Genomic DNA, 24,672 nt, shown 5'->3' on the forward strand with positions numbered 1-24,672 from the left:
GTGGGAGGAATACTTGGTGTTCACACACCCAACACCTCAGCACTGCTGCCCACAGCTGCAGATGGGACCCAGGAGTCTGATCACAGAGACTGTCCCAAGCACACAGAACAGACCCAGGGAAATGGACAAGTGTCCACACCTCTGACTGAAGATGTCACCAAAAGGACCACAATTAACTGAAAAAAACCATGCCCCTGATATGCTGAGAGTGTTTCAGGAACATGAGCAGGATGATGTTTTGGATGCAGGCTGCTCACAGTGAGCTTGACACGAGTTATCAAACTACTCCAGTACTAAGAAACACCACCAGCTGTTTCTTCTCCCTGTCCCCAAGATGTATTTTGTGGCCAGAACACTCACTGCTTTCTTCCAGAATGGGTTCTCTCTAGAAAAGAAAGAAAAGCTGGGTTTGGAAAAAGCAGTTTAGGTAGAATGGGACTTGCACAGCTTTTTCCACAGAGAAGGGAGCTCTTCTTTCTAAGGCAGAGAAGGAGGAACAGAATATAGGCTGAGTCTCTTAGAGCAAGTTATTTATGGACTACCAGAGGGATTTACATTCCCACTTATTCTGCTTCCTTCCATGATCCTAGGGGAAAACTTACTGTCAAGGAACAGACAGGAAACAAAGTCAAAGATTAGGACACCAGAACCTAATCCATATATATTGGTATCTACAAAGCTGAAAGAACTCACTTCTGCAGCTGTAGAAAAACCTGACAGCTTTATGGGAGGGAGAAGGTGCCCAGGTTAGTGGCTTTATGGCTTCAGCTGCCAAGCACAGAAGATAGTGCAATGTCCCTGTTTCAGAAATACAAGCTGTGAGTCACACCACAGCCAAAGTATGACAGGACTTGATCCCCACCCACATCATTCTCTGTGGATTCTGAAGGCAGAAAAATTGTGTTGTGAGTAAACATGGAGCTTGACCAAAGAAAGTGAGAGACCACAAGTGGGAACTGCAGCTTGGAAACCCATTCTCTTTGACCTGACCTTAGAAATTCCCTGGCTGCACCCTGGGCTGCTCCTGCTTACTGTGGCTCTTCTCCATTGCCATTAGAGAGTGACTTGGTATTTTCTCTATGAAGAAAAGTCTTGGAGCTTTGAACAGGAAAGGTTGGGTAGGGCTTCAAACTTAGGCATTAACTTTGAATTGGCCTTTTGAGCAGCTGCAAGCTCAAATTGAAACAATCCAGCAGATGGGAGCCTGCGTATCTGGGCATGGAGTTGAGGACAGCAGAGATGTTTGCTGTCCTGGTGCTCCCTTCTGGCCTTCTGGCCGAAATCTTATCAGATTAAAACTTTACAGGGGTTGTACATCTCACCCAAATGCAACAAGAATGGGCATGTCAGTCTGGAAAGTGGATTAACACCTAGCATGTGGTGCAAGGCTCAGTGCCAGAAGGCTTAACTGAGGAAGCTATAAAAGCAAAAAAGAAGGAAGAATAAAAGAGAGAAAATTAAATTGTAATAATGCAGATTAGTGCTAACCAAGAATAGCTGTGATGCAGTGAAGATTGCAGTGAAGGAAATTATGATATAAACCATCACCCACGTGGAGCAGGGTTGTCTGACAGAATGTGTTGCTCATTCATACCACATAAGATGAGTACAAGTAACACACCTGATAGGTCTGAAAGTCTCTGCTTCAACTGGTAGCCCCCAGTGGCAAACACACAGAATGTGCCTCAATACAAAGGATGTGACTCAAAGGATAAACCAATATTCTAGTGGCAACTGGATCATTGGTATTGCTACCTCAGTGCTATATGAAATAATTGTATTTAATCAACTAAAATTTTTCATTTTCATGTAGCCCCACAGAAATAAAAATCACGTTTCACAAAACATTTGCAAGCAGCAATGAATTAAGTAAAATAAACTCGTTACCTTCTACATCAGGGTCCCCAAATGGATTTAATTCTGCTGCGTCAGGATCACCAAAAGGGTTCGTGCTGGAGTTGGCCAGGTCTTGCTCCCCTTCATCCAGAAAATTAAGCTTATTGATAAGCTCTACAAACAAATTGGAATATGGTTTTAAAATAGATACAAACTGTTCATCCAAAATATCTGGAGCTCAAAAAGCCCCGTGTCAACAGTCCCTTGAAACACTGCACCAGGGTATGGCACGAACTGCACAACTAAGTTAACACAGTCCAGTAAGTACATCAACAAAGGGGAAAAAAAAAAGTGAAATGAATGAAACTTCTATTTGCTGATCAGAACATTATGTAACAGAAATGACTTCCAAAAAAGCCTTCTCTTTTCTTCATTAAATAAATGTTGTGGAACATCTAACAAGCTAAATACGGTGATTTTGATTGTTCACATACATGCTAACTATCGGCAGGAAATTTTAATTTTTGGAGGTAACGTGCACATAAAAGCAGAGAGGGGCCATTTTGTCACTTTAGAAAGGTCAAGTATTACTGACTACACAACTAGTGTTTTAAGCTTAGGGTCTGGTGGTTTCTCTTTCTTTTTTTTTTTTTGTAATTTTTTTTCCTTTCTTGTTCATTATCAGATGACAACGGAGCTGTAGCGGAGACAGGCTCTTTCTCTATCATGTTGTTACCTGTTGGATGCACTACAAATTACTGAGAGTCATGCTGGGTGGAAGCACAGAGATAAAACTGACAGCTGAATACAGGCAGGAGTCAAAAGGTAATGGGTCACAGTAAATACAATCAGAAACAGAAAGAAAGGATGAAAGCTCATAGACCTTCAGAGGAACTGGCTGATTTAGCTGAAGGCATATTTGCTCGCTTTATGCAGTCATCTTGATCTTCATCTAAGCTGCTCAGAGCATTCAACTGGTTTACAATTTCTGTAAATAGAAGCCAGTCAAGACAAACGTAAGGCAAGGGCATTTAATGAAACAGAAGTGGAACGAACACTGTTACCAGAAAGGGAGAGAGAGAGCGAGGGAGAGAGGGTAAAAGAATAGATTTAGAACGAGTCCTTACAATTATATAACTACAGCAAAGTACCTGTGTAGGTGCTTCAGGGTTAATTTAACATGAAACCCAGTTAACAAGACATAAACAAAACCTAGCAAGGTTATGGTGTCAATAACAATAGTTAGTTTTTTGAGGACGAGTATTATGCACACCAGTTGAAAATTTAGGTAGATGTACTAAATATAATTTAAAGGTTTTCCCTGCTCATGAAGAAAACCTGAATATGAAAACATTGTCAATCAACACAAATCAGCCCCAGAACAATTTATTTCCCTCTCAAACCCTAAAGGTTACAGAAAACTAACCTAATACAACATTCATTTTTGTGGGTTTTTTTTAATTACATATAAACTCTGATTATTTAACATTTACAATTAGTCACCATTACATTCTGATCTATGACAAGCTGAATTTACCTAAATAGTTCTAAAATACATGATCAGTATTGTGCCAGGAAAATGCAAACTGAATGCATATATGGTTGAATTTTCACTGTCATAGCACATAAGTAAGACCTTGCTGTTTGTTAAAATCCTATTTCACCTACTGTCCATAGTGGAAAGCTCTAAATTGCCATGAACTAGTAATTTTTAAAATGTGTTCGTGTTTAATTCTAGCCAAGATGGGGATGACTCCATAATTCTGGAAGGAGAAAAACAAAAAAACAACTAGGTCTGAGTGGCTTCTGGCCCAAGGGGAAAAATTCCTCTCTGCTCCCCCCTAACGTAGTCCCAGCCCCAGCATCTGACAAATGGAGCTTCTCTAGTAATGGGGATTGAGCCTGGGGCATCTCTGAGACCCGAGCACAAGTTTCTGTGGAGAGGACAGCCTTCCTCCTCCTTCCAGGTGACAAACAGGCAAGAGAAACCTGTGCAGGAGAGATGAGCCTGCTTGTAGAACAACACTGCCCCACCGACAGTCTTCTCCATCTGTCTTTCCCCAATGGAAGAAATGGATGATGCCTTCTGGTGTCACCAGCAAAGTTAAAGCTTCATGCCAGTCATTGTTGTATTTCTTTTAAAGTTTAATTTCTTGTGTGCACAAGAAGTTACCTCTCAGTAACAATTTTAGCTTACTTTTGTTTGGAACTTGACTTTTTCTCATGTGGCTTTTGTCTGGGAAAGCAAAATTAGTCTTTATTCAATGAATTGGTTTTAGGGAGCAAGACATCGAGCTGAGGTAATAATTGAGCAGCATCCTGACTGTCCCAACTCGTGTTTGTGTTCGTGGCCACCCAGAACCTCCTAGTCAGGGGGGCTTGTTCATGGTTTTTCATAGCTGACACACTGACAACCCCTCCTGATTTCATGCCTTCACAGACAGCACAAAGAACCTGAAGCCTAAAGCAGACACGAACATGATAACATTTCTGTCACATGGATAAAACTTCTTTGGTAAATTTAAACTGCTTCGCAAAGATGTGCCAATCTGCAAACTACCAAGGAAAATTATCTACTCTGCCAATATCTATTGGACATCCTAAATGCTGACAGTGACAAACCCCAAACAGAATTCCTCTGTAATGCACCTCCCAACTGATCCTGACCTTAAAGCACAAATCTGCTTACATGGGATTACACTTATATCTGTCTACCTAGAGTTAACTTAATCATCCTCACTTCCGTATTTTTAGCTCCAACAGACAAGACTATTATCCTAAAAATAACACCAAAACTCCCCCAAAATGTAGCTTTCTCAGTATAAAACCATACATACACCTAAGAAATCTGCATAATATAATACTATCTTCTGGGAATTTTTAGGACTCGAGATAGACAATAGAACATACCTCTCTGTACTCAAATAAAACAGAGCTGATCTCATAAAACAGCAGTACTAAGGAATTAGTAATTAAAAACAGGCTCAGATGCTGACATGATTTACAATTTATTATGTCAGCATGTGAAAAAAAAATCCCAAAACAATTATAATTCAGTTTTTATTGTCAGAAAATAACAAATTAAGTTCAGAGCTTTAAAAAGAGGGAGTTCTTTGATGTGGTCTGAATCACCTGGTCTTATCTGCCAACCTAAACACCCGTATGCACTACAATGTTTCTCATTACAATATTAAATGGTTTATGTCATATTTTGGAGTATGGAAATAGTAGGTTGGAGATTTATATCCTATATTATCTTTTATAAATCTCATTATCTACAAACACACATTAGCTTGTTCTACAAGTATGTCACATAAATCACTGGTTTGGTTTTTGGGGTTTTTTTTTCATTCTTCTCTCTTTCTATTTTTTTTCCAAGCAGCTTAGTGATGCTGACAAAGAAAAAGAGTAAATGTACCAGAAGTTGTCAGGAGAGGTGTGGTTTTGCAAATTGCAAAAAAAATAAATAAAGGGTTACACATATTGTTATCCAGAAGCTTGCTCTTGAAACGTGCTGGGATTCAGACTCCTGCAATAGGTAGCACATGGGCACGTTGCTGACTCCATGTGGTGTCCCAGGACAGCCACTGTGCTCCTGGGCAGAGGGAGCAGGAGGCAGCTAGGAACCCCAGCATGAGGTTCCAAGTAGGAATTAAAACATTAGGAGAAGCAACATATTCATTACTGCCCTGTTTGTGAGTTATGAGGCACATTTTCTTCAAGTCTGAGATGTCTTGTGTTCCACTGAAGACTAAGGACAGGATAATTCTAGGAGGTTTAAATCCATGTATACTGACAGTGTAGAAACTAAATATTTGAAACTTAATTCATGGCAATAAGCCATTTGCAACTTCACACAGAACAGCTGGGGGAGATACAGCTTTGACACATGAAAAATTTCAACAAGAAATACTGGAAGGAAGAGGGGGAAAGCCTGAGAGGGAAGGAGATTTCTCCAAGTGAAAGTAGTGCTTGGAATGGAAAGCATCTTTCAGTCTGGTCAGTTGTATGGCAACAGTTCCATGCTGACCACCCCAAATTCCACAGTGTTTTTGAGGTCAGTCAGTATTGCACCACCTACTTCACAGCTGAAAAAACAGAGGCACAGATACCTACTCCAAGTTAGGCAATCCATCAAGGAAGAGAAGCAGCATTTCCTAACTCACCTGCACCATCTAGAGCCCCACACAGCAGCCTTCCCTTGTTCTCTCAGCAGTGGATGTATGTGTCCATCTATGAAACTGCAACTTTGGCACAATGAGGAAAAAAACCCTCACAAACAAAACCAACAAAAATTGTTGTACGCTGCAAAAAGGAACAGTGCCTGATGAAAGACTTGCAGCACCTCTTGCAGCTATGCCTTGGGAATGCCATCAAGTCCTCCCTCGCTTCTGGGAGAAAACCTGGAGTCAAAAGCAGAGCAACCCCTCCCTCTTTGCTACTTGCACTTCACATTTTCCAAGGCCAATTGCAACCATGAACTGTGCCCCTCTCCCACGGTTCCATGGGGTGTTCCAGGCAGTTTCCCCGTTTTACAGTCGGGAAAACAGGCGCACCGAGGTGAGGGATCTGCCCCGGGGCGCTCTGACTCAGTGAAGCATTCCAGCTCCTCAGCTGCCAACACCCAGCAGGGCACAAGAGGAGAAAATCTTGGTAGCAGCAAGCCTTCAAAAGGGTTATGTAACTTCCTCAATTAACTTTATGGTATTCTGTGAACACTGTTTTTGAAGGAGTTCTTGACTAGATCAGTTTTGTTACATTTCCTTCTTTCTAATTTTTTTCCTGCTTTTCTACAATGACTCTTACCTCTTTGTCCCTTGCTTCCTCAGCTCTTCTCCTAGCTTTCCCCACTCATTATATTTATTACAGGAGTCACTGCAACTGCCAATGAAATCAGTCTTGAACACATGTTGAAATAGATACTTTACATTTTATTTATTGATGTTTACTTACTGCCCTATGTTTTATGTTCTCCCATTTGCTTGGGAAATTGCATGCACTCATTACCCTTCAACATCCCTCTCCTCAAAGGTGGAAAAAGCTGGCCAGGCTCATAAGGCAACTCAGCTGTTGCAACCAACAGAAGAAGAAAAAGTCCAAGGCTGACCTTCCTCACGTCATGATTCATTTACAAAGAAACCAACCCAACACTCACATCTTGTATGGTGAGAAAACAGCACAAGAGAAGGCCCAGCAAGGCACAGAAATTGTGTACTTCTGCCTTTCACAGAAATTCTGTACTTCTGCCTTTCTGTACTGTTAGTTTTGAACTGATAATTTTGGCCTTTGGAAGAGCAGATGGAAAAGCTGGAATTACTCTAAAATAGCTTGTGTTGCACATCAGCCAGCTCACCCTTCCCATCCATCTCCAGGGACCTTCACTCCAAACCCACAGGACAGCAGACAGCCTAGTCTAACCTAGATCAGATTTTTGCTTGTTTAGGAATAATTTGTAGCCCTGTTGAATGCTGCAAAATCGAGTGTTGAGAAGCAAGATCTGATGCTTTTCACCTGCTGCCCTTTGCATACAGGTTTTCTGTCCTCAGCACAGTACCCAGGCAGAGCCTAATAAAACCCTTGTGCACAGGAGTTTCTACAGACTGTACATTACCTCTCCTGAATTTGGCCTTCTCTGTGATCACCCAGTGGCCTGGTGAACGTGTCAGGTTTTGTTTGATGTTGTGATCTGATTTATTCTGGTTACACTGGGAAAGAAGTCGGCCTTGCAGAATGATTTCAGTGTGACCAGACTGGTATATCTCTGCTCCCTGATCGAGAATACATTATCTTGGTTTCTCAGATATTTCATTCCAGACTTTCCAATATGCTCTGTGCCAGACACATACAGTGTAACTAGAGATTTGGCCAGGGTAAAAAATGTTTAATTGAATATGTAAAGCATACAGAAAGCATATTTGCATCCTTTCACAACACTAAATGTAAGCTAAGTAATAACTGCTTCAGGCTGAACCTTTTGATTGCAACGAAAGCTCAAAAAGAAGTGATGAAAGTAATGTTTCATAACACTGAACCAATGTTCCTCTGAATTTTCAAGAACAGATTTGACAATTCACTTCTCCGCTTGGGATGCTCTTCCCCCACTTTGGAGAAGGATCCCTTTATTTCAGACATTTTAAAAGAGCATTGGAAGTTACGAAGTCTGGCACCAGAAGTTAATTTTCTTTTCCTGATGCCTCACACAAAGAGTTCCTACAGAACCCATCTGGAGCAGCACTACACACTGATCTCTACCAACAATTTAACATCATCTCATCCTGATCTGACTTGCCTCGATTAGTTCAGCTATCCTGGACACACTGAGCATTTTCATCAGCAATTCAAATGTGGTTACACTATCTCACTTCAAACAACTTCACTATCAAATTCATTAAAGTCCTTTAACAGCCTCCTGATTTCTTTTCCATGAGACACCCCCACCCAAAAGGCAGCAATATGCAGCCTGGAATTGCCATGTTATTGAGCAGAACCTCAGCATCTGGCCATGGCACAACTCATTTCGCAGTTATTCTCACAAACTGCCTTCATTATTTCACTTGAGCCTCTCCTCTTGTCTCGCTCACTGACCCTTTTTCTGCTGCTCTGCTCACACTGGTTCTCTGCTTCCCTAAAATTCTATCTATTTAGTGCATCCTCTCCCAAAAACAGGACACACGGACACAAATCAATGCTTTTGGATTCACAAATACTAAACTCTGTTGAGTTATGGATGGGCTCCTCTTCAATCAAGCTATCCTAAACACTGGTTTGGTTGTTAATATCTTTTTTAAAGTGAAATAAAAATACAGCATAAGGATAAAAAACATGGGACAATTAGCAAAGGGAACTGTATTTTACAATGCCTGTGGCAAAACCAACCTGTAATTTTTGCAGCCTTTTCCTCTTGATTCACTCTGTTTTCTTCATCTTCTTCATTGTCTTCCTCAAAATCATCTAGGTTACCAATATCAGCTTGTTTCATACTCATCAAACTAGCCAGGCTTTGCATGTCTTCATCCCTAAATAAACAAACATCACACCAGGCATTAAAATGCAGCTTGTTACTACCACATCTGATATTACTACATTCTTAAAAATTCTTTATATATGTTGATGTTTTCTTCAGGGAGGTCTATGATGTCAGATCTGATCTTGAATATAGTGAAAAAGAAAAATTAATACACTCATAAATATATATTAATTTCTGAAGGTAGAGTTTTCAATTAGCAAAATTGTAAAGGGTAAAAAAAATACTGCTTTGCATCAGGAGTTACCTTAACAACTGCTTCCTAAAATTTCAAACCAGTCCAGAATGGCTGGTAAATGCTTGCCTGGTCTGCTTTGGTTAAAGTGAAAATGCTTGGCCAGACCTACTGCCCACATGCTGCATGCAATACTTACATTTATCCATAACGCCTGATGCTGCTACAGAAATTAAAATCCCTTTTCTAAATATCTGAAATCATTAACAAGATTAAAAAAAAAAAAAGGCAGTGTCTATTTACACATACTGGAAACCAATGTTTTCACGAAGAGCAGCTTTTTTCAGATCTCTTGACCAGGGTACTACGAAAGCCCTGCCAATAACTTACAATCTACCTGACTTACAGTTCTCAGTCTGAAACCTATCCATTTCAATGGGAAGAAGATACATGCAAACCAAAATAGATCAGTCTGTACAAATCATGGCCTCAAAACCCAGTAACAGCCCAATTTAGTTATTTACTGCATAGTTCATGGATGCTGGCTGTTCCAACAAAGTTTAAGAGCAGATCAGCTGCTGGCTTTTTCCATTCTTATTTTCAGCTGCATTTTAACCATGTTAAATCACAGCTAAATACTTCAAAAGACCATTCTTATATGGTATGCCAAGATGTGGTTCACAACAGGTTAATCAGAGAAGGGAAACAGTAATAGTAATTAATAGGAAGGAACACATCTGTGGCTTTCAAAGCATGCAGACAAAAAAATTTGTGTCAAAATGTTTTAACATGGCAGCCTGGGAAGTTGTTCATGCAACATTTTTTGGGCACTTGTATTGCAGTGGGCAATGTCTACAAATGCATTCAGAATACTGAAAGCTGGAATTAAACTGTCAGTCTTTTGGAAAGAAAAAGAAGTTTAGGAAGAAGCAGAAGACCCATCAGAGCAGTAGCTTCCCCATCCACTTATTTTTGTTCTGCCATTCTCACACTGCTATATTTAAAGATAGAAAGGCAAAACAAAACTGTTCTAGCTGAAAGCAGGACTGTGACAAACAATCCATTCTCCAGCCACGTGAATATCCAATGTCTAGCATGCGACAGAAATTGCAGGAGAGATTACAGCATCTGCAAAAATGATCTGTGTCCTCTGCCCTCCCTCCAAAGGCCACTGAAACAAGGGACAGAACCAAGTGAGTGAGTCAAGGGAGTGGTAATCAGTGCCCTTGAGAACTCTTTCCACAGGATGTTCTTGTGCTCAACACAAAATCTTAACTCTGACTCCACCCTCCCTCACCTTCCAACTGGCTTTGTCCTTATTGCATTCTTTGTGAAATATCAGTGGGCTCCCCTGAAATCTGCCAAGGGGATTGTTGGATGAGCACACACATGCACACAAACACACACTTCCACTCATTTCAGACCTGTCAATACTTTTAAGCTGTTGTTATTTAAAATGTCTGTAAGAGCAGAGCACAAGCCATTTGTCTCTGAAGAACACAAGGCTGAAATGAGAGTAAGAAACAACTTTTACTCAGTTAAGAAACCAAATATGGCAGGAATGATAGGTATGCTGAAGGATACTCTCAAATTCCACCATTCTATACAGAAAGAGCTCTTTATCCAAAGGATTCTTTGAAAAGCAACACAAAGCAGGCTATCTGGTTTAAAAAAAAACCCAACAAACAACAACTTACGTGGCTTTTCCTTCCCTCAGGAAAATACAAGATAAGGAGAACTGTAGTGTGGCAGACACCACTTTCTTGGACAAAGGCTTGAATTTTAATCTGACATCTGTCTGTGTGGGCATGGGGCTGGCATATTGCTTCATGTTGATGCTGCTGGTAGCAAGCGCTTTTCTACGTCCAGAAGGAGATTCCTGAAAGCAAAAGAGAAACAAAGCTAATGTGAAAGGTGCTGTTACACTAAAACCTGCATGTGCACAAAACAAAAAATGCAGTTATCAAATCTGTAGGGGATTTTTGGATTTTGGTGTTTTGGTTTTTTTTTCAAAATATCACTATGGCCATGTAGAGTGACAGAAAACCATTTCTTAAACTGCGTCAGTCACTAAAAGTGCTGGAGCTTTGAACACTTTCTTAGTGCAATTGGAAAAAAAAAAAGGTTGTCCACTGTGATCAGTGGTATTCCATTATGAGATATGAGATATCTTTAGTGGCTTGAGCTTGTAGCAGTTCCACAGCACACATGCAGTTCAACTGCTGGGAACATATTTCCATTTCTTCTCACAGCAAATTGGGCTCGTTTGTTGTCCAAACCTGGATAGCTCTGGACTGGAACTTCCAGCCTGTGGAAGACATAGGCTTTGACCATGTATTTCTTTACATAATGGTTTGAGGTCATCTAGTTTGTGTTCCATGCTCAAATATAATCCCTGAATATTTTTCAGAGCAGTGGTTCTTCTCATTAGTGTTGTACATGCAGTATCAAGAGTGAAAGGTTTCTGAAACTGAAGTTGACAATACTTCCAAAAATACTGATAACAATTTTGCAAGGGAAAAATAAAGAGCAAAATAGATAAAGATAAAAGACAAAATTCTGTTTGAAAAGCCTAAGTTGTATTTCAGTATAAAAGTGTTGCTCATGGTTTAACAATTCAGACTAATTAATCTCAAATGCATCTAAGAATCTACTCTCTTGTTCTATCTAATATCAGCATCAGCAGGAAAGGAATGATTATACGTAAAAAAAGCTCCAGTAACAAAAAACAAAACAAAAAACCCCTGCTATTAATTCTTTTGAAAAATGTTCTCACAATAAGACTACATTTTACTGCAGTTGACAATTTGTGTTGAATAAAGAATACTAATTCAATCAAAACATTCAAGCATCATTTTTCAAAGTACTTGACATTTCTGCCCAGTAGAATAAGTCAGAATGTAATATGTCATCCCCAAAGAATACCTTGTTTAAAAAACTAGCCTTATCTGACAGATTATGCACAGCAATATTATACAGAACTATTAGTGCATGTAGATACCTTATGAATGAATTTCAAAAATGCATCAAACACTTGAGAAGGATTTAGGCCCTCTCAGAAGAAATACTTAAGAATATGCAAATACTCTCAGCTGAATCAAGTTGAGCAGATGCGACTCTCACAAACAATAGGAGTGCTCTTTCCCTGCCTGCAGTTGTCAATCAAAGAGCAAGATTAAGGTCCAAGGTTCTGACAACGTGTAAAATGGAAAGCACCATCAGGGAGTTCCCATTATTGCACAGATATGAGCCACAAGAATCTGTTGTTATATCATACCTTTAGAATAACTAACATCACAACTCGTTATACCAATGCAGGCTTTACTGCAGCGCCCGTTCAGCCACCAACACCCAACAGGATCTTAGAAGATCTTGGAAGATTTTGAATAGTTGATGTTGACAGTGAGATGTTGATCTTAGCAAGATCAACAGATCTTAGAACAAACCATCAGTGTGGGCACTAGCTTGCAGCCTTCCAGATGAATCACTGATCACCCACACCATGCCTGCATTCTGACGTGCTCCTCTGGGTCTGACTATGAAAATCACTCCTCGGCAGCTGTGAACATCCCCAATTCAACAAAGACCTGGATTTATTTCCTTGTGTGGCTACAAATGCCTCCTCAGTGCTGGCTCACTTTATATGCACTCAGTGCCATGAGAGCAACACACAGACCTCCCACTAGGACCCTTGGGGGAACACCAATATGCCAACACCATCATAGGGAACACCAATATGCCTCAGTGACTCCAAAACCAGGGGCACTCGGGGGCAGAGCTACTTTCTCTTGTCATAAACACACCATCTTCTCTGCTAAGTCAGGTGCCTGTTGTCTTTATCAAAGTGATTTTACTAAAAAAGTCAAAGCAAACAAGATAAGCCAGCCCAATCTCCAATTCAGGGGTGGTTCTGAAGTGAAGAGAAAGAACACAACATTAAACTTGCAAGCATGCAAAAGCTAGGCACAGACAGCAAGGCAGAAGAATTCTGAAATGATGTGAAATTACATTTGCACTTAGAATCTACTTATTGTACAAATGATCCTCTTGTCATTTTCACCTTCAGATTATCTGGATCAGAGAGTGAATAAGAGACATGAATAAGGAAGAGGCAAAGTTCTTCCAGTGAAGATGATCATCAGCAATTCCTAATGGAATCTTCTGGTGTTAGCTGATGTAGGGGAAAGGGGAGACGAGAATGCAGGCAGCAGTGTGCCAGGACAAAGGGAAGAAGCCAGCCAGGAGCAAGGAGATTTTCCTGTCACTGCATCTCCTGATGTGCTGTGAAGAACAAGATACACTTGGCAATCGAGTTCGGTCTTCCTAAGAAATGAATTGATTTCATAACATTTTTGTGGGCCAAAGACAGAAATTGATTTTCCAAGTTCCAACTGTCTACAAACCCCCAAATTTGTAAGTTTATCATACAAAAAAGAAACCAACCAAAACCCCCAAACCCAAACAAAAACAGACAGTGTCTGATCTTCCAAGTCTTACTTTGCTTCACATGCAAGTTTAAGTATATCCTCCTACTCTTCCAGAAAGTAAAGTTTGTTAGAAGTTTCACAGTGTTTTCTCCTTTTAAGTTTTACAGGTTTTGCCTTAAATGGTTTTAGCTACATAAGTAGACGGGGAAAAACTTTTTGCAGCTTAAAAGAATATTCTCAAGCTACTTAGGTCCATGACTGATTTAACAATGCATTGTGTTTCCTACTCTGACACACAACCAACTTCTAAAAATTGTCTTTAAATGTCAGAGCATGCTAATAACCACTTCCTACAAAGATTGTAGCATTTTCTTCCAAAAAACCTACATGCTTCCTATAACAGAATTTGAGTTACCTCAGAAACACAGAGACATTTTGTTGCAGAAGGATAAATAATTCTTGAATTAGCAGGGATAAAAAAAATCCAAGAATGGAGTAGACAGCAAAGCTACAAGCAGAGTAGACAGCAACAGCTGAGCAGTAGGCCAGAACGAGTTATTCCAAAGAGAAGCCCACTTTGGTAGACACTGAATAAATAATAACCATTTAATGGTAAAAGTCTGGTCTGGTTTTTGCTTCTGTCTCATATGAGCATGTGGAAAGTCATGCAGGAACCCCAGTGCAAATGTTTTAATTGCTCAACTTTCCTGCTTTTGCCTATATAATCAAAGTTTAAACTGTGTAAGGCTCTGTTATGCCTCCAGGTGTTTTACATTCATGTGACTGCCAGGGTTGCCACATCCTGTTTTGTGAAAGGGTGGCATGAAATGTCAATTTTGAAGTCACAAGAGAGAAACAATCCAATGCAATAATAAAGAGAGGTGACAAAATACAACACTGAACAGTGAAGATGGAGTGCATTCTGTAAGAAAACAGCAATTTGGAAACCCTTTACTTTTAAGAAAGGCTATGCATTATGCAAATAAAATCTGCTATGAGGTCTGAATGTCGCAGAAAGACAGAAGATAGCATACAATGCCAGTAAAATACAAACACCTCTATGTTATCTTCCAGCTCAAACATCCTACTGAGACTGAGAATGGGCACTGCTGCACTCGTAAGAGAATACATGGAGCACTGGTTAACGACTATTTTTTGTTGTTTCATGTTTGTTACTGTATAGTTTTAGCAAGTGAAACAGCACACTGGAGGAAAAAAAGTGCCATTCTCCTAGAAATCGTTAATAAATTATTAAAAATACAACTACTCGGTATGTTAGCAGAAACTACAGCAGGTTTATTTTCCTGCATAACAGAATAATGGCTGTGTTGGGTCAACTAAAGGCTCTGAGAAACCTGTATGTTACCTTTGAAGTACATTGTTTGCAAAAGTGATCATTGTAATTCAGTTAAGAAGAGTGAAACCTGCACATAAACACATTTCTTCATCTTCCTCTCCTGTGTTGGGGAATTTCTGCTTTTGATTCTACACCTTTCTCTCACAAGCAGTTTCACTTCCCTTGACAGTCTCCCCCTCCTACTCTCCACAGTCTCCAAAATGCCCCAAACATACATCATATTTTGGGTGAAACAACCCTATCTGGGCAGTACATCAAGCTGTATCAGCTGCTCCCAGCTGGAAAAGCAGCAGGATGAAGCGTGTGGCTGGCTCTGCACTACGCCCACCGGGGGGTTGATATGTGGGCATCCTGGCACTTTAGGAAAAACTTGAGCAAGTTATTAAAAATCTGGAATAAGAATACAGATACAGGGCCAGACCCATTTACCATACAAATTCCTTCTCAGTAATGCAACCATGCATTATTCCCTGCCACAACATTCCTGACTCTGAGCAGTGTCAGGCATCCCAAAACTTCCTACACAGAAAGTGCCACCCTTCGGTAAATATCTGCCTGGCACAAAGGATTCCCACAGTGTGATCTCCTGTAATGAGAACAATGTGGAGCAGGGCTAGGTACCACGAGCCTTGGGTAGGGATCTTCCCCATCCTTCCCTACTAAACAGGTCCTTTCACAGCAATCAGGACTCAAATACTCCAAGGAACGAACTGCAGAGAGCCTGGACCAGAGCTGTAAAACAAACAGCTCGTTTTTACTGGGAAGATGATGATCACAGATGACAGACATGTCACACTATTAAACAGTGCCCAACTCTGTTCCAAAGGAAGCAAGCCAAAAGATTAACACCTTCACACGGAAGGTCTGACCTCAGATTCTTAATTTATAGGAAAGACAAATAATGCTGTAATGTGAATTTCACGCAGTCTTCTTTCCTTAAAAATGTATTTTTAATAACCTTGTATCCTGTACTTACCAACTGACTGGCAAGTCTTCTCCACGGTTAATATATGAGGTGCAAATAAGCAAGAAACATCTTTGTATTTTCTGTTAAACTGCCTCCAAGTTTCTAGAGTTACACAGAATCAAAATATCAGCTGGGTTTTGTTCATGGGATGTATTCCTCTGGGTTATTTGGGCTGGGGGAAGAGTCCCCCCAGAGAAATCAGCGGGATGTGTTTCACCTCTGCACACCTGAACTCAGCTTGCCTGCACAGAGCTGACCCCGCTGTGCTGTGTGCAACCCCCGAGGCTCCAGTGCCCTCCTTTCCACACACACATATTGAGAAACAACAGGAAAACACTCCCATTCAGCCAGAAACCAGATCAAAAACCGCTGAAGTTCTTAATTATTTAGGATAGTCAATGGTCCCTCTTTAATAGAAATACATTAAGTAATTAGTAATCGCTGTACAAACATTATCCAAAAAAAGACTTAACTTGGGAAGACAACAAGTTTCCTTACTGGATATTATGTTGTCAAAAGGAACAATAATTTTTATTGTCTTTCTCACAAACAAGGAAAATGTACAGCATGATATTTTTAGGGGCTGCCTTCTCATCTTTTACAAAAGCAAACGCTAAAAAGCTCACAAAGACACACAGATTTTAAGGAGGAGCAAACTTCGGCAGGAAATAATTGACAAAGCAATTTGCCCAGCTCTAAAAACTCTAAAAACTGAGAAACAATGGGTTTCCCTCTCCTTTGGCTTCAGAATGAAATGGAGACTGCTTTGGAGGAAAGCTGTCCCCAGGCAGCTGCAGAGAGAGGCTGCAAGGTTCTCCCTCTCCCGGCGTGGGATGCCAGCCCCGCGCCTGAGCCGCGCGCACCATCTTGCTCAGATGAGGAGATCACTGCTTCACCAGCAGAGCAAAATGGATCACTACAGAATTTAATTTGGGAGAGTATACAGCAATTAAATGCTAAAATAGACAAGCTACGGGGAGCTCTCTCAACTGGAGAGAGTAAATTAGAAACTATGTCAGTTAAAATAATTTAGACAGGCGGATGGGAGATTTGGAGGACCAAATGAAGGCAACATGATCTCTGCTGAAAACTTGTTTAAAAGCAAATAATGGTTCAAGGTACCCAGAACATTATTAAGAATTATGATGCATTTGAATGAAGAATTTAATGTTTAAAAAATTCTGCACATACCTGCAATGTTGGAGCCCTAGACATGAGGGCTTGGAATGAAACAAAACATTTTTAAACATTAAAACAGCTACCCTCAATGACGTAAGTATGTATTTGTTACCCTCACAAAGTGACCTTTGTCCTTGCCAGAACCAAAGCCCTTGTACCAAACTATTTATCATACTGGTCAATCCTCTGCAGTCACAGGCTCTGGAAATCTCCAGCGATTAACATCAGACAGGAAGTTTAGAAAAAGGAACTATACCTAATAAATCGAGGTAATTCATCTACACTATGCAATATAGCACCAAGAAAATTCAGAGGTCCTGTTTTTCTAGCAAAACATACTATTAAGCTTCTTAGACAACTACTGGACAGATGGCAAAATATGTGCACAATTAAAATTTTAGTTGAGCAATTTATTAATAGGCCATGTGTATGGGACAGGTATCCCCTTCTAAAGTGGGCTTGCTGCTTACAAAGGACAACAGAGAAAAAATTACAGATGAGCTGGGTAATTTTAATAAGTAGCTGATAACTATTGAGCCCTGAAATACTGAACCTTGCACAGGATGTGGATAACTGCTTTATGTACCTATTTATAATACCTTCAATTGCTTTCTCCCTTGGACTCTTTAGTATTGCAGGAACAATTCCTGAACACTCCCACAGAAGTATACAGGAGATTGATAACTGATTTGAGAAACATTCACCTTAGTATTTGTAGCTTTTTTGCTCTTTCAGATCACTTCCTCTAGAGATATTGTGCAAGTTTCTCTTCTATACTGACAGGTTTAAATTTACTGTTAGATGCCTTTGATCAGCTAAACACAGACTGTCCTTGCACTCGATGCAAACATTACTGTATCTTTACAAAGTACATGAATTTTTGCTTTTGCTGTACCACTCAAGAGCCCTGGAATATCCTGTTTCCCTTAGCAGCAACAAAAGGACATCCTTTCCTGCAAAGTCTAGATCCCAGCATGCTGAGCTCACTAATGGCCCAATGGATCTGCTTCCCTTTCAAAGCCATTCACTCTCTGCTGCTGGGATCACTACACTTTAGGGACCTTTCCTTTCCTTCCTTTTCCTTTCCCTTTCCTTAGGTCTGCCAAGGTCCAGGGTACAGCTGTGTGCAAGCCTGTGTGAACTACTGCATGGTAACATTAGCAAGCAAAAGCCATCAAGATGAAATCATTTTTATATAACAAAAGCTGTAAGAGTAACTCCTAAACTCCTGTACAGTCATACTTTGCCATGGATGTGGACCACAAGCTTGTGGAATTCCAGCTGAAGCTGGCAGAGAAACTTCTTATCACCAGCTGGCTGTTTAAATCCTTAAACCTTTCCTCTCAAAGGAGTAGATCTCAGGAAGTCTAGGCTTGAGCTGCAGCTGACACACAGCAGGTGAGGCTGTTGGGAAAAGCACTGCATGCAGGGCTGGCAGCTCAGCAAAGCACAACAGCCCTCGTTCCCTGGGAGCTGGGTGCTGCTGGATCCCTCCCGTGGTGCCTCCAGGAGCAGCTCCCATGTTCTGCCTCGGCTGAGGCACTTCCAGAAAGCATTCCCTAGGCTGGGCTCATGTTCCTCCCTGCTTTTGGAGCGTTTGCTCTATCACTGTATAGTATTTCTGCAGAGTTAGCTTCAGCACAAGGTGGAAACACAGATAATTTACCTAATGTTAGAGAAGGAGAAACAGCAGATGATGAAGGTAGCTCCTAAATTTTTAGCAGAAACTGGAGTGAGAAACACATTTTGTGTGACCTCCTCCTTCCAGGGACAGGACAGGGTAGTTGACTTTGTAACCATGACTTTATTTACTGCTCAGCAGCTCGTAACTCCACATTTTTTCATGTATCAACTAAAGGGACTCACAGGTTGTTCTCTAGTTTTTGTTTCAAAATAATAGGCAATGCCTGTTACAAAATACACATTTAAGCTCACCTACCAATGCCTGGCACTTCAGCTCTACTTTTCCTGACAGGAAGTCTCCAAAATCATGATTCACTCCTCTGCTGTATGCAGAGGTCTCCCATGAATGGTGCTACTGCACCTTCAAATACCTACACAAGAGAGATGTCCAGCTATCAGGATTCAGTTTTCTCCTTTCTCTGTCTTGGTGTCACTTCAAGGCAAATACCCAGAATCCTTAATGTTAAAAAGGTGGGTTTGAAATAATACCTCAAGCTCAGGAATGAATATTTAATGTCAATTCAAGAGAATATTAAGAACAGTTTCTGCACCTCAGGCCATGCCTACCTGCAAACCTTATCCTGAGGAAACAAATACCATGCAGGAGAGCACATGTGATATAGGCCCCAGAATTAACTCTTCATTATTTAAACAAACCTGCAAACGTAAGCAGATTGTTCAGCTTCTTTGTCATCTCCAACAAGGAAGCAAGCCTGAGGTAAAACTCCTTGAAGAAGAAACAAGGTGAAAAGATAACTGCTCCAACAACCTTACTCACTTTCATTCATCTTTCCAGAGAAAGACTTAATCATTTAGCACAGATATAACCAGTTAAAATGGGATTTGCAAAATACCAGTGTGTCATCAACCAGCTGTTATCATTTGAGGATAACTTCCATAGGGCGAATGCACAATATTAAATGACAAACTTTGCAAGGCTTAAGACAGAGAAAAGCCTGCAAGAGTGTCAATGGAAGATATTACTGACTCTTATTTCATATTTTTTCTGTACTGGAAGTTGAACCTTAACTGCAAAAGCCCAGAGCAAGTGGCTGAATGGTCTGATGGCTGCGTGCTGAGCAGTGATGCTCACACCATGAACATTCCTCCGGGCAGAACCAGAGACTCCAGGTCAAACTACAGACCACTTTGGGAATTCCTCAGAGTCAGGCTAAAACACCACTTCACAAAAGACAGCACAATGTTCTTCAAAGTGAACATGTCAGCAATATTATTGCAGCATGAATGTATCTCCATTATTAAATTCACTACTGTGCTTTTTTATTCTCTTGCATCTTGCTCACAGCTTCACAGCACATGCCAAAATCACCAGAATACATAACAACAACAGGATACAACACAGCTGGAAAAGTGCCTCAAAACAGAGAGAAATTGCTGGACCTGCTGCTGCTCTTGCCTCTCCCTGTATCTCCCACTGCCACCAAGGGGACGCACTGCCAGCACTGCCCTCCATGGCTGTGCTCCTCATCACAACACTCTGGAAGAGCTGGCTTTCCAAGGAAGTGACTCCATTCCAACAGACAGCTCTCTTGCCCCTGCCACTTCATCACTATTTCTATTATCCAAACCTGCAGCTGACAACCAGGGCAAAACCTGGGTGATCCAGCTTTGATATGCAAGCCTCCTCCCAGCTGTTATGTCAGAGCAGTGTGGCTGGCAGGGGATGGTTCCTGTGCACAGCACGCTGCTCTGCAGAGCTCAGGGAGGAGAAACAAACCCGGGATCTCAGCAGAGTCATCCTGCTGACAGCTGGGCTGAGTCTGAGCTTGGCAGGAAGGGGCAGGAGGCAAAGGCTGGGAATACAACCAGGGCAAAAGGGAGGCAGCTGAAAATCCACATCTGTGTGAAGCTGGAATGGGGACGTGCTCACACATGTCAGACACCTCGGCTGTCACACCCTGCACACACACAGCAGGGGGAATAAACAGCGTGTGCAGGTGCAGTTATTTATCTATATCTATGTTTATAAACAACATAGTATACATTTTAACAGCAAGGATAAACATAAAGCATTCCAAAATGCATCTCAGCAATAAACATAAACCTCAAGTTTTTGAAAGCCCATCCCTCCCTCCCTCCCTCCAAATTTGTTTCAATCAGGGAAATAGCTAAATGGATTTCTTCTAACTTTGTACTTAAAGTAAAATTCACCTCAAGGCTGACAAGCATAGAAAATTTCAGACGAATGGGTGAATTTTTTTTTGTTAAAGCTGCAATAGCCTGAAAACAGGGGCTTGTAATGAAGCTGCCCCATCAACCATAACCACACTGTCAGTAGAGCAACACAATCATATTGCCTGTGCAAAGAAGCAATGCATTCAACATTTCCTTCACTGTGTATTATCTATTAGCTGAGTTTGTCACAGAGATATGTGGCAGCTCCCTGCAATACTTATGAATATATGGTAAGGCATACAAGAATCCATCTATGTCTGCTTCAGCATAGGTTTGTCTTACTACATTTTGGCAAACAACTTAAAAACCCACCCTTCTCTTATCTTAGGTTTCTGTTAAATACTGTTACTATCAAGAAATAGAAGTCATCCGAGGCAAACACCTCAGATCTTCCCATTGCTATTCTCTATCACTAATGCACATTACATGTTCAATTCTCCCTTGCTGTTCCTATGAAAAAGGCCTTGTCAAAAACAGATTTCATTTTTTCTGTGTATGCACAAATTAGTTATGGATGATTAACAAAGCATTCATTCTTTTATTTGCTTTGGCTGAGACTTGATCTGTGTTACATTCATGTGAGGGAAGCACTCAATTTTACGTTGATTAAATATGAAACACTGCACTCTTGATAAAAAGAGTTGTATTCAGAGCTGCATATTATACTGACAAAAGATGCATGTTCTTGGGCTAATAGTTTCTTAAACAAGTTTTTCCAGATTTTTAATTGCAAAAACTTGATACAGCCTTTTTTTTTTTTTTTCCTTCTCAGGAAGCACTGGGCAGTGAGAGCTTTGTGTCCCAGAGCAATCTGGTGCAGTCTTTACAAAAAACAATAAAAACAATAGTTATTTCAAACTGAATGTATTAAAAAGGAATTTTCAAGTTCTGCCCCACAATTTGGTTTCTTTAAACATAACTTGCATTATAAAACTTTTTTTTTTTAAAGACTGCAAAACCAAGTGGGACAGACAACAAATCATAATTATAGAATTTGTCTTTTATTACATCAGAAATTCAACAAAAATAAAGAGGTATTGGAGAAGTCTTATGGAAACTTAAAACAGCCAGTCATAACTGAGAACTTAGCCCTGATCTGCTGTCCCTGACTGCAGCTATCACAGGCTAACATGTGCATAAATATAACACATATTATATATGTGGATAACATGTGCATAAATGCTGCTTAGTGAGGCCCATAAATTCTCCACATCCATTAAACACAGTGACAGAGCGACACCAAAAAGGACCCACCTCGGTTCAGCAAGGTGTTTAAGTGCAAGCCTAACTTTAAGTACACAATCTACTTGTAATTAAATCAGGAAAGCCATGTGATTAGGCACCTTGTTAAATCTGGGAACAAATTATTAGCCCCTTATAAATCAGAAGATTCTGTCTTGGGGTTTAGAGCACATGAAAACAAACACGAGCCCACAGAACACAAATGCAGGCAGAGCTTTGTGATACTTTTGCAAGAGGGGATTTATTTTTAGTGTAACTATACAGAGTAAGGACAGCTTTTAGGTTAGGAGGCGCTCTGGCCACGCACTCATTCTTTTCTAAACTTTCAACAACAACTGATGATCTTGCTAATGTTCCTATGCCACAAAAATAAGTCTGTTCAGTATCTTTCTTAGACACCACCAAAACGAAAGCATGAACTCAGAGTTTGCAATTTCACTGCCAAGCAGAGAGAGTCCTACTACAGCACGAGGCTAGAAACAGCCAAAGCAAGGGAATCTTGATGCAAGTTGGGCTTAGGAAGGACAGCTAGTGCTCCACATGGAAGAAGGTGATTTCTGGAGGTGCCCCTGAAATATCACAGTGCTGGGTGAGAGGACAGCAGGAAAGAACAGATGGAAATTTGGCCAAAGCACTTTTCCAGCCGTGCACCAGCCATGGCACTTCACTGGCTCTTCTTCCACCACCCAGTTCCTCTCACTAAAGCAGCAGCAAACTCACCCAGAAAAAAAAACCAACGCCACAATGCTTCAGCTGGGTCAGAGTGAGCTCTCTAAAGGCCAGGTGAGCACCAGCATGGGCACACAGAGAGGCTGCTGTACACAAAGCGGGGAAAAGGGAGGACAGAGCAAGAAACCACCTGAGAATGGTTCAGCCATCACCTGGAGTTGCATTGATATGCAGTATTGTGTGGAAATTTACTCTTCCTCTTCCAGCCTGTGTGAACTCGGCCCTCTGTCCTTGCAGATAGAGGATGGTTGAACTGAGACAAAGGTTTGGGTTTTTTTTGTGGAGCTCCAAAAACATTTTTTTTCCCTTTGCTTCAGGGTCACATAAGAACACACAAAAAGACAAAGCAATAAATGCTCACATGCACTTTCTTGTCTTTATTTCCATTCTCTGGAATAAGGCCAGAGACATCTAAGTAGTGCACTCTGTTCTCTTCCACTCCCTCACAGAAATTATGGACTCTCCTTTGCAGCCAATTTCCTCCTCCTTCTCTGTCTGGGTCCAAGCTTCACCCACTACAAAACAATGTTCCCCTGTTTCTCTGCAGGGCCCATTCTCCATGCACCTACCCCAGGCTCCCTGAGGCCTCCCGGACCTTTAAGGCTTTACTTTTACAGATCCAGGACGAAAACCTGTTCCTTCTGCTTTGATTCTGGGAAAATTCCACTCTCTCCCCACTTTGCATATGAACTCAGCCGGGTTCAGCCCCTGCGTGGTGCTGAGGGGCTGCCACTCCTCAGGGCATTGGCACATGAGCAGCCCTGCTCAAATGTTCCTGCCTTGGAAAACACAGAAAGGTTTCATGGCACGGGTTCTCCCCAGGCTAAGCCTGGTATTTTAAACTGGGCACTGGCAAGTCAAACAGCAGGTATGTCACATATGTCACACCACTTTCTGCTTTTTAAAACTGTCTGAATTTATTATTATTATTAGACTTGCACGATTTATAACTCGTAAAAATAAGTACTACAGAGTAAATAACAGTTTTAAATAATCAGTTTTTACACATTCTTTTAAAAGGGTGTTATTCCCCAAATTCCAGCTACCCCATGAACATTCCTGGGGTGCTACAGGCACAAGCCCCATCAACAATTCTAAAGCTCCCCTAGAAATAAGTTCTCATGTGTACAAAAGGCAAAGATGTTCCTGATGGCTTATTTATTAATATATCATGTTGCTAGCTAAAACAAATACAAGAATAAATTGATAAATACATAATATCTTGAATGAAAGTATTTTCTTATAAGTATTTTCTTCTTTGCTTCTTGGCTGTGAAGTTAACATAACTTATGGATTTGAAAAAAATCTCAGTGCTAATTAACTTAATATTTGATCAATCTACAGTTTAAATTATTCCACAATAAAAAACAAATAATAATTTAAAAAACCCAAAAAAACCTCACAAACATAAGCAAACTTAATCTCATAATTATTGTTACGTAGAAGCACTCATGAGACATATGCATTAATCAATTATCAGAAAGCAGTGCTTCAGTCCCAGGTAGTCAGCACCAGCACTCGTATAATATTACAGGGAGCCTGATGTTTTGGCAAAACTAGAGCACGAGAAAAATGAAACTAAAAGGCATATTGTACATGTGACCTACAGGACTGGGATTATTACCTCTAAGCTTATTAAGAGTAAAAGCTGTCAGTCGGACCACCCCACAACCAGGGAGGAAAACCGAGATTACTCAGCAGCAAAAGGCATAAAAAAGGAGACGTGTCTTCTCGGAATGGACGGAGGCAGAGAGTGAACCACAGCCCTGCTCCAGCTATCTGAGCAGTAATTGGCTCACAGGAGCGACTGCCACGTTAAGGCATTATCATTATCTAGCTCACATAACTGGAAATTCA

The 24,672-nt window shown here is 40.7% G+C and overlaps 1 protein-coding gene across 6 annotated transcripts in view; it reads right to left on the bottom strand.

Annotated features, from left to right (window-relative positions):
- Positions 1-24,672, bottom strand: part of EHBP1 (EH domain binding protein 1) — a 204,652-nt gene that overhangs the window by 118,977 nt on the left and 61,003 nt on the right. For all 6 annotated transcript variants that reach the window (XM_063391613.1, XM_063391615.1, XM_063391611.1 and 3 more), the window contains exons 6-8: positions 10,733-10,914; positions 8,713-8,852; positions 1,888-2,010 (exon numbers count right to left, since the gene is read on the bottom strand). In XM_063391613.1, the coding sequence (XP_063247683.1) occupies positions 1,888-2,010; positions 8,713-8,852; positions 10,733-10,914 (445 nt within the window). The remainder of the gene's footprint in view (positions 1-1,887; positions 2,011-8,712; positions 8,853-10,732; positions 10,915-24,672) is intronic.

Source organism: Prinia subflava, chromosome 2 (assembly GCF_021018805.1).
Source record: "Prinia subflava isolate CZ2003 ecotype Zambia chromosome 2, Cam_Psub_1.2, whole genome shotgun sequence".
Lineage (NCBI taxonomy): Eukaryota > Metazoa > Chordata > Aves > Passeriformes > Cisticolidae > Prinia > Prinia subflava.